At 49.1% G+C, this 11,555-nt stretch overlaps 1 protein-coding gene across 1 annotated transcript in view; it reads left to right on the top strand.

The window, feature by feature from the left end:
- Positions 1–3,482: 3,482 nt before the first annotated feature.
- CWH43 (cell wall biogenesis 43 C-terminal homolog) overlaps positions 3,483–11,555 on the top strand; it is a 365,425-nt gene continuing 357,352 nt past the window's right edge. The window contains exon 1 of the mRNA XM_078678207.1: positions 3,483–3,918. Within this exon, the coding sequence (XP_078534333.1) occupies positions 3,870–3,918 (49 nt within the window). The 5' untranslated portion in view covers positions 3,483–3,869. The remainder of the gene's footprint in view (positions 3,919–11,555) is intronic.

Here is an 11,555-nt window from a genome sequence, read left to right as displayed (position 1 = left end):
AGCGGAAAGAAATGCATGAGATAGACTGTCTACCACTTTCAGAATATATGGATTTACTGTGTAGAGGAAATCAAAGTGATAAAAATGTTTTAAATATCGCATATTGTATATTTCACATTTGGATTTAGAATTGGAAATGTTAAACCAAAGTGATGTTCACATATAGTGATTGTGGTTATTTATTATGTATTCACAGTGACCCCCGAAGAAGGGCGTTGAGCCCGAAATGCATTGGGTACATTTTAAAGATTAAACGCTGCCTGACATGAATTAATGCCTCAGCTCTGTTCATTCTTAAAGTCCGGATAGACGCGGAGTGAACAGTAAAAAATCGATAATTGCATACACACATGGCATGTGGACTCGCTTGAAAAGTTGGGAATGAGTTAAATACGTTTTGAAAAATCATGGATTATTTGGATGAAGTTTGATTATGGTAAAAAGACAAATGAAAACTCGCGGAATTCGCATACTTAGCAGTGCGGTTGTGGGGGGCGAGATGAAGCCCCATGACAGCGTCATTTAAGGGTCGCCAGGCGACCCCTGCATGCCCCTTGTGACCCCTGCCACTGCCTTTGCGACCCCCAGTGTCAGCAGTGGCACGAACAGAAGCAGCTCGTCCTTATGGACGTCGGTGGGGGCTTCGCTCACCTAGTTTTTTGTCAATTTTTTGTATTATACTAGTAGTAAATAATATAACATGATTCGCTATTAGTTTAATAAAACATGAAGTACAAATAGCTGGAGTATGCCTTTCCCTGGCAGCTAAGGTAAGTAAAAAAGGCTTTTAAATGTATGTATGTTGTGTGTGCTTGCAGTTTTGAGTGTGTTTATATAAGAGTGTGTATGTGTGAATGCCTATGTGTGTGTTTGTCAATACGTGTGTATGTGTAAGCGTGTGTATGTGTAAAACATATGTATGTGTGAGCAAAAGTGAAGGTCAAGGGGCATGCGAAGTCACTTCCGCTATCCCAGTCATTTTGATAAATTGACGTCCAGGCACACATCTGGATATGTATACGGTACATACTCTTCACGAATCCAGCGAAAAACTCCTGTCTTTTGTGCAAATACTGCAGGGGAAGCTAAACCTGGAACAGCATCCAGAGCGTGGGTATATCACGTAAATAAACACGTGCGCGCCAGTTTATAAAGTTAATAAACCAGCAGTATAAAGTGTCGTCGCAGCCTGGCACGATAAATAAAGAAGTTATAGACTTTGAGGCGGGGTTTTATGTTGGAACATATTTGCATTCCCTCATATACCGCCCCACGCTCCAGGACGCACCTTCCCACCTCATATTTGACCGCAGCTTCCTATACTTCTGGCGCGCGCAGGCAGGAAGGGCACAGTTTGTTTACATAATATGGCCTCTGTGGCAGAGGTAAGAAGGGCACCCTTTTGTGGACTTTAAAAGCGCGCCTGTTCAGGGCCTGTCATTAGCATGGGCGAGCTGGGCCCAGGCACAGGGTGGCAATTTTCTGAGGGGCGCATGGAGATGTGTGGATTAAGGTTATGCCAACAGCAGCGCCCTTCTCACCTTACTCCAGCCTTGTCTCTGCTTGTTCGTTTCTGTCTGATCTCTCGGTTTATAGTGGTGGTATATTGTATTGTAATTTCATTTATATAGCGCTTACTACCCCTGACGAGGCGTCAAAGCGCTTTTTCGGCGGGTAGCACGCTACTCCGGGACCCATAGAGGATTAGTGTTGAATTAGTATAGTGAAACATGCAAGTACATTTTTAGTGGTGGATAGGTGAGTCAGTTATTTGGATATGGAATGACAGCAGAAGGATAGAGGAGGACAAAGGTTTGTATTTCACGCTATTCGGGAAGCCTACAAAGGATTAGTGGTGAATTAATATGGTGAAATATGAGGTAATTTCAGTGGTGGATATTTGTCTGTTACTTGGAGTGAGAAGGATAGCGGAGGGATAAAAGGGGAAGAAAGATTAGCATTCATATAGCACTTGTCACCCCTGATGGGTGTTGAAGCGCTTTTCTGGCGAGTAGCACGCCACTCTGGAACCCATAAAGGATTAGTGTTGAACTGTGTAAGGCAGCTGAGCTATCAGTGATTTAGGTGAGCTGGGGAAGGTCTGGGGTTGTTTGTGTTCAGGGGCGAGTCTCTGCTCATCCGTGTACTGACCATTGCACACAAAAGGGACCACCTGCTGCCTCATTTAGGAGTATATTTATAAGAGGAAAGCGCCAACGGAACATCACTTTAAGCGACGTTCCAATGACGCTATGCCCTTCTCCATATTTACAAAGCATTGTTAAGCTTGTGGCTTAACACCGCCGTGTAAATACGGTCACTTTACATGCATCACTTTGCGTGAAAGGGATGTGCAATGGGTATTGCTAAGGGCATTCCACCGCAACACCCACTGCTTTTTGACGCTGCCTCAGATTTACAACGATGTGTAAATCTGCCTCAGATTTACAAGGATGTGTATATCTGAGGCAGAGCAAAAAACTAACGCCATGCAGTAGCAGGCGTTAGAATGGCGAAACAAAGAGAAATATTTTTATTTCTCCTTGTTTTTGCTTTTTCCATAAAGACCAAATGTCCCTTCTGCAACACAAGTAGAAGTAACAAATTGCCAATTATTGTTTGTTTATGTGCAGGAAGGGGCACCTTCCTGCTTCCTTCCTGCACATAAACATGCATTCCCTGCAACACAGGCACACTATAGTGCAAGGGTGCCTGCATTGGCGCTAGGCAGCTCATTTGAGCTCTAGTGCTTGTGAAAACACAGGGGTGCGCCGTATTGTTGTAAATGCAGGGCATGCCTAAATTTTGGAAATGTCAGATTTGGCGCAGCCTCGCGCTCCGAGATTTCCTTGTAAAATGCCCTTTAATGTACTGCCATCATCAAGGGTGCCACATTTCCCTCCACCCATGCCCAGGGTGCTATCGCAGAAAAGGATGGCTCTGCCTGTACTGTACGAATGAATGGAAGTCTGGAATGTGTTTTCAGAGTCTCACTGCCAATTGCTCAGGGTCACAAACTTTCCACATAATCCATCACCTGCTACGTAATGCACATACTTTAACGAAAAAATATCTACCTCACACGAACCAAAAGTTATCTAAAAAGTGTCACAATGGCAGAACCTTTCCCAAAGTGAATTAGACACCTTCCATTTTCAGATTAGTGTTACACTGGTACTGTAGTGAAATCTTTGCCCAAGTAATATTAATATGTGTTAAAATACAAAATAGTGAAATAAAACTGCTATAGATTGTGCTGCACTATGCCAGATAAGTTGGCATTTCTTGCCACATAATTAAGTTAAACCTTGCCCCATAATTTGGTCCTCCACTGAAGCATCATTCCAGTGGCCCTGCTGTTGCCCTGTGTGGGAGCTGTGGCACACAAAGCAGAGGCTCCATTTCTGTTTCTCGGGGATGTCACCAGAGGACAGTTCCTCATTTGCAGGTGTGACTTTAATCAGCGCAACAGGTTTGTACACTTTCCATGAGGAAATATTTATGTGCTGCACAGAGTCACATTGACAGAGGATACACCCAAATTTAGCGCCTGTACCGAGAGGCAGGCGCTGTCTGGAACCAGTCTTCTTCCGTGAGCTTCCTGCACTCAGTGGTAGGGACATAGATAGGTACCACTTGACCAGTGTCAGCGGGACAGACTGATTGACGTCGGACGCGACAGAGCGCACCGGGAGCGCACCGAGAGGAGCGGCTGTTGAGAGCTTCACCCGCGTGAGGAGGGTGGAGAGCCCCCGCGGACACCTCCCGCGAGCCTGCGGGCACCGCACCTGCGCGAGGAGGGGCGGCAGGTGCCTGGGACGGACGGTGAAGGCACCATCCATCGCCCTGCACTCACCGAGCCAGCCATCATGGTAACCTTGAACGTTTGGAAGGACCTCCTCATAGAAACGGTGCTGGGTAAGGGCTTTTCTTTTTTTATGTCAACGCTCAATATCTGAAAGTGGCTATTTGTCAGCAGCTAAACAATACTTTCCTACAGTACAGTACATTGCCAAGGCAGTAGTTTAGACTTTGTAAAGCGAAAAGTTTCCCTATATAAGAAACAATGGGTACCGCATAGGTACCAGCAGTGCAAGCGTTTCTCGGGAACAGAACACGTTGAGCGCAGGCAGCAGCAGTGCATGATGGGCGTAGGAAGTGTGGGGGACACGGGGATACCCCCCCCCCCCAGATTTTGTAGTTGGGGGTACACACAGGACAAGTGTGAGGGGGACGAGGGGACACAATAAACTCCCCTCTCTCCTTTGTCAGTCGCAGGGCCATTAGCAGGTCAAAGCACTACCTACAATGACCCTGCACTTGACCTGTGACTTTCCCTTTTGTTGTGCTGCAAACCTGCAGGGATTTTTTCTGCCTGCAGTCTGCACTTCCAGGACAAAGGAAGAGAGGTAGTTTGTTGATTACTGACGGCATCCTGCCCTTCCTCAGCCCCGACCCTACCTTATTTGACTGGTTTCACACTGCACAATTCAGCCACTCAAAGGCTGTTTAGTAGAAATTTTTATTTTAAACAAATCGCCTCGGAACATAAGAACAATTAGTATCAGACATAGTCTAAACACACATCTTGTGCTAAATTGTGTGTCAGATGTGTTAATCTGTCCTAGTGTTTACACAAATATTTTAAATACCACTATTTTGTCATTTCTTTTATAGTGCTACTCAACCCAATCCAGGGTGTCGGAGCGCTTACCATCACACATACACATTATACATTGACAATAAATCATATGTGTGTAAATCAATTTACAGGATGTATTACATAAGATAGTGAGGGTTACAAGGTGTAGGAGTCACACGTCCTTTCCTTCATTGTTTTCTGTACTATATTAGAAGAATTACAATTTATTAACTGCAAGTAACTAAAGGATTTCTGTGTTAAAAGCAATAACCCACTTAACCATCTACATAAAATAAAAATCCGTTGTGTGTGTCACATGATGTACTTAGTGGGAGACATATTAACACTCTATGCTACTTTGATTCAAAACTGGGACTAGACAAAACACCTGTCTCTCCAGCAAGTGTATTAAAACTCCAGAGTTATCTTGAAATTGTTATTATTTCCTGAAATTGACTGGGTACATAAAGATCTATGCAACAGGTGCCTTAACCCAATAAGATATTTTATAATGCAGACTTTGCAACCAATTAAGCAGAACAGATATACTGCCACATTTCTCCTTGTTGCCAATTTCTTTCTGGCAGAGTTTCAATAAATAAATGATGTATAAGTGGAGGCCTAGATCTTGCGTTGGGGTAGCACCACTTTTTTGGCACAACTCTGACACAAAATCTAATTTGTTAAATATTGTAATGCACTCAAATGTACTCATGATAGATCTGCTTAACACATGTGAGGTCTTAGAATGTGATGTCACTTCCTGTGAGGTCATGGGTTGTGATATCACATGCGATGTCACGTGCTTTGAGGTCACTTACATACTGCCTAACTTGGTTAGTGCCTCACTTCTTTTTTAGGTCGAGCGACCTATCTCAATGCGCATGCGCATTGAGCGGGAGCGAGATATATAGGGGCTTATCGAGAGTTTACCTAACTGGCGATTCCACTGGCGATTTGATGCTGTGCCCGTACGCTTTTAGGTCAATGCGCAAGCGCATTGACCTAAAATGCGTGTGCACATCATCAAATCGCCAGTCAATCACCAGCAGCACTCCTCCCACACCTTTGAAGTGAAGCTTAGCTTCACTTCAAAGGCCCCTGCTGCTTCACACCCTCATGCCGCTCTCCCCGCTCCGCCCCCTCCCCTGCCCGCCGTGTCGCATTTCTCCTCCCCCCTCCCCACAGCAATGCCCTCCGCCGGCCGTACTTTCACTTTGACGGCCGCAGGCCGTCTCTCGTGTTTCTCCTTGTTTCCCCTGGGTTCTTAATGCCAGATTCTATGGCCCATACCTTACAACCTGACCCCTCCTTTCCCCCCTCCGTGCCTCGTACCACTTTCTCTCTTGCTCTGCTGGTGTCTGAAGTCTGGTATCTACATAGTGTCTGATGGACGTGGCACGGGGAGAGGAAATAAATAATTACTGTGCAGTACAGCCCCTTAATCCGTACTCCACGCAAGACTGTCACTGGACTGGCTTGCTTCTGCCTGTGCCAGTCCCTGCCTTTGCCTTTAAACTTTGTTTAGTGTTGCAGGTCTAGCAGTGCAGAGGGTGTCCCCCTGTCTCGGTCTCTCTATGAAATCCAGCTGTCTTGTGTGTATGTGTGTCTTTGCATCATGATGGTGTCAGTGCGGTGCGTGTGTCTGTCTGTCTGTCTGTTGTCCCTCCCTGTCTGGTGTCTGTCTCTCTGCAGTCGGCCTGTTTCCATACTTACACCCCAGCCGCCCAGACAAGGCCGAGCAAACCCCCACCTCCCAGCTCCCTGGTTTTTATACAGGATCACCGCACACTTTAAAGGATTTCTGGCGCTGCAGAGAATTCAGTCCCAACACCAACCACAAAATGCCCGGAGCAGGTATCAGCGGGCTACACGGAAGTGCTGGCATTTTATCTTTGTCCCGACTTTCATAAACTTTCCCTTTCATCGACATAGGAGGACAACCCAGAAGGGTTATAAGAGAGGTGTTTGAAACATGACAGAAAAGAAAGCGTTCTGATTGCTGCAGGATGGCTCAGCGGGGTGACCGTTCTGTTCTATAACCTAAGTAACGTTTGTAGGTCAGGAGTTCGATTCTAGGCACTGACAAATCAGCTCATCTATCTTCTGGTGGGTAAACTGACTTTTATTAATAATAAAATATGCTATTACAGTGCTTAGAAGCCTAAAGAGTGTGGCATACAAAAAGTAATTGGTACATTGAGCGTGCATTATTTGTTCACATGTCCAAATTCTACCATGGCCTTTGTGTGTGCCATGGTAACGCCGTTTGTACATTTTCTTTAATTGCTTTGAAATGAATACTGTCAAGTTGTTTAATGCACACACATTTTTATCCTAAAAAATTAGGTATTTACATTTGTTTGGTTGTATCCTTTTTTTGCAGTCCTGAAGCACATCTTGGCAAAGGTCCTGCACAATTACACATAAATCAAGTATGACCTATTTAGTCCGTAAACCCAGAGCTGCCTGTGAAACTCCTGCGTGTGATTTGTGGCATTCACCCACCACCACCACATCCTCCACACCCACCACCACTACATCCACCACCCCATCCACCACCACCCCATCCACCACCACCACTGCATCCACCACCACCACCGCATCCACCATCACCACATCCACCGCATCCACCACCACCACATCCACCGCATCCACCACCACATCCACCAACACCACCACATCCACCACCACATCCATCATCACCTCCAAATCCACCTCCACATGCACCACCACATCCACCACCACATCCACCGCCACATCCACATCCACCGCCACATCCACATCCACATCCACATCCACAGCCACATCCACCACCACCACATCCACCACACCCACCACCACTACATCCACCACCCCATCCACCACCACCCCCACCCCATCCACCACCACCACTGCATCCACCACCACCGCATCCACCACCTCCACATCCACCGCATCCACCACCACATCCACCATCACCACCACATCCACCACCACATCCACCATCACCTCCACATCCACCATGACATCCACCGCCACATCCACCACCACATCCACCACCACATCCACATCCACCGCATCCATCATCACCACATCCACCACCACCACCACCACCACATCCAGCACCACACCCACCACCACCACACCCACCACCACATCCAACACATCCACCACCACTTCCACCACCACTGCATCCACCACCACCACATCCACCACCACATCCACCACCACCACATCCACCACCACCACATCCACCACCACCACCACATCCACCACCGCATCCACCACCACCACATCCACCACCACATCCACCACCACTTTCACATCCACCACCACCACATCCACCACCTCCACCACATCCACCACCACCACATCCACCACCTCCACCACATCCACCACCTCCACAACCACCACATCCACCACCACCACATCCACCGCATCCACCACCACATCCACCATCGCCACCACATCCACCACCACATCCACCATCACCTCCACATCCACCATGACATCCACCGCCACATCCACCACCACATCCACCACCACATCCACATCCACCGCATCCACCACCACCACATCCACCACCACCACCACCACCACCACATCCACCACCAGACCCACCACCACCACATCCACCACCACACCCACCACCACATCCAACACATCCACCACCACTTCCACCACCACCGCATCTATCTTCTGGTGGGTAAACTGACTTTTATTAATAATAAAATATGTTATTACAGCACTTAGAAGCCTAAAGAGTGTGGCATACAAAAAGTAATTGGTACATTGAGCGTGCATTATTTGTTCACATGTCCAAATTCTACCATGGCCTTTGTGTGTGCCATGGTAACGCCGTTTGTACATTTTCTTTAATTGCTTTGAAATTAATACTGTCAAGTTGTTTAATGCACACACATTTTTATCCTAAAAAATTAGGTATTTACATTTGTTTGGTTGTATCCTTTTTTTGCAGTCCTGAAGCACATCTTGGCAAAGGTCCTGCACAATTACACATAAATCAAGTATGACCTATTTAGTCCGTAAACCCAGAGCTGCCTGTGAAACTCCTGCGTGTGATTTGTGGCATTCACCCACCACCACCACATCCACCACACCCACCACCACTACATCCACCACCCCATCCACCACCACCCCATCCACCACCACCACTGCATCCACCACCACCACCGCATCCACCATCACCACCGCATCCACAACCACCACATCCACCGCATCCACCACCACATCCACCAACACCACCACATCCACCACCACATCCATCATCACCTCCAAATCCACCTCCACATGCACCACCACATCCACCACCACATCCACCGCCACATCCACATCCACCGCCACATCCACATCCACATCCACAGCCACATCCACCACCACATCCACCACCACCACATCCACCACACCCACCACCACTACATCCACCACCCCATCCACCACCACCCCCACCCCATCCACCACCACCACTGCATCCACCACCACCACCGCATCCACCACCTCCACATCCACCGCATCCACCACCACATCCACCATCACCACCACATCCACCACCACATCCACCATCACCTCCACATCCACCATGACATCCACCGCCACATCCACCACCACATCCACCACCACATCCACATCCACCGCATCCATCACCACCACATCCACCACCACCACCACCACCACCACATCCAGCACCACACCCACCACCACCACATCCACCACCACATCCAACACATCCACCACCACTTCCACCACCACTGCATCCACCACCACCACATCCACCACCACATCCACCACCACCACATCCACCACCACCACCACATCCACCACCGCATCCACCACCACCACATCCACCACCACATCCACCACCACATCCACCACCACTTTCACATCCACCACCACCACATCCACCACCTCCACCACATCCACCACCACCACATCCACCACCTCCACCACATCCACCACCTCCACAACCACCACATCCACCACCACCACATCCACCGCATCCACCACCACATCCACCATCGCCACCACATCCACCACCACATCCACCATCACCTCCACATCCACCATGACATCCACCGCCACATCCACCACCACATCCACCACCACATCCACATCCACCGCATCCACCACCACCACATCCACCACCACCACCACCACCACCACATCCACCACCACACCCACCACCACCACATCCACCACCACACCCACCACCACATCCAACACATCCACCACCACTTCCACCACCACCGCATCTATCTTCTGGTGGGTAAACTGACTTTTATTAATAATAAAATATGCTATTACAGCGCTTAGAAGCCTAAAGAGTGTGGCATACAAAAAGTAATTGGTACATTGAGCGTGCATTATTTGTTCACATGTCCAAATTCTACCATGGCCTTTGTGTGTGCCATGGTAACGCCGTTTGTACATTTTCTTTAATTGCTTTGAAATGAATTCTGTCAAGTTGTTTAATGCACACACATTTTTATCCTAAAAAATTAGGTATTTACATTTGTTTGGTTGTATCCTTTTTTTGCAGTCCTGAAGCACATCTTGGCAAAGGTCCTGCACAATTACACATAAATCAAGTATGACCTATTTAGTCCGTAAACCCAGAGCTGCCTGTGAAACTCCTGCGTGTGATTTGTGGCATTCACCCACCACCACCACATCCACCACACCCACCACCACTACATCCACCACCCCATCCACCACCACCCCATCCACCACCACCACTGCATCCACCACCACCACCGCATCCACCATCACCACATCCACCGCATCCACCACCACCACATCCACCGCATCCACCACCACATCCACCAACACCACCACATCCACCACCACATCCATCATCACCTCCAAATCCACCTCCACATGCACCACCACATCCACCACCACATCCACCGCCACATCCACATCCACCGCCACATCCACATCCACATCCACATCCACAGCCACATCCACCACCACATCCACCACCACCACATCCACCACACCCACCACCACTACATCCACCACCCCATCCACCACCACCCCCACTCCATCCACCACCACCACTGCATCCACCACCGCATCCACCACCTCCACATCCACCATGACATCCACCGCCACATCCACCACCACATCCACCACCACATCCACATCCACCGTATCCATCACCACCACCACCACCACCAAATCCAGCACCACACCCATCACCACCACATCCACCACCACATCCAACACATCCACCACCACTTCCACCACCACTGCATCCACCACCACATCCACCACCACCACATCCACCACCACATCCACCACCGCATCCACCACCACCACATCCACCACCACATCCACCACCACTTTCACATCCACCACCACCACATCCACCACCTCCACCACATCCACCACCACCACATCCACCACCTCCACCACATCCACCACCTCCACAACCACCACATCCACCACCACCACATCCACCGCATCCACCACCACATCCACCATCGCCACCACATCCACCACCACATCCACCATCACCTCCACATCCACCATGACATCCACCGCCACATCCACCACCACATCCACCACCACATCCACATCCACCGCATCCACCACCACCACATCCACCACCACCACCACCACCACCACATCCACCGCCACACCCACCACCACCACATCCACCACCACACCCACCACCACATCCAACACATCCACCACCACTTCCACCACCACCGCATCCACCACCACCACATTCACCACCGCATCCACCACCACCACATCCACCACCACCACATCCACCACCGCATCCACCCCCACCACATCCACCACCACATCCACCACCACTTTCATATCCACCACCACCACATCCACCACCTCCACCACATCCACCACCACCACATACACCACCCTCCACCAAATCCACCACCTCCAC

This window comes from Lissotriton helveticus, chromosome 2_2 (genome assembly GCF_964261635.1).
Source record: "Lissotriton helveticus chromosome 2_2, aLisHel1.1, whole genome shotgun sequence".
Classification (NCBI taxonomy): domain Eukaryota; kingdom Metazoa; phylum Chordata; class Amphibia; order Caudata; family Salamandridae; genus Lissotriton; species Lissotriton helveticus.
This window is presented reverse-complemented; position numbering and strand designations above follow the sequence as displayed.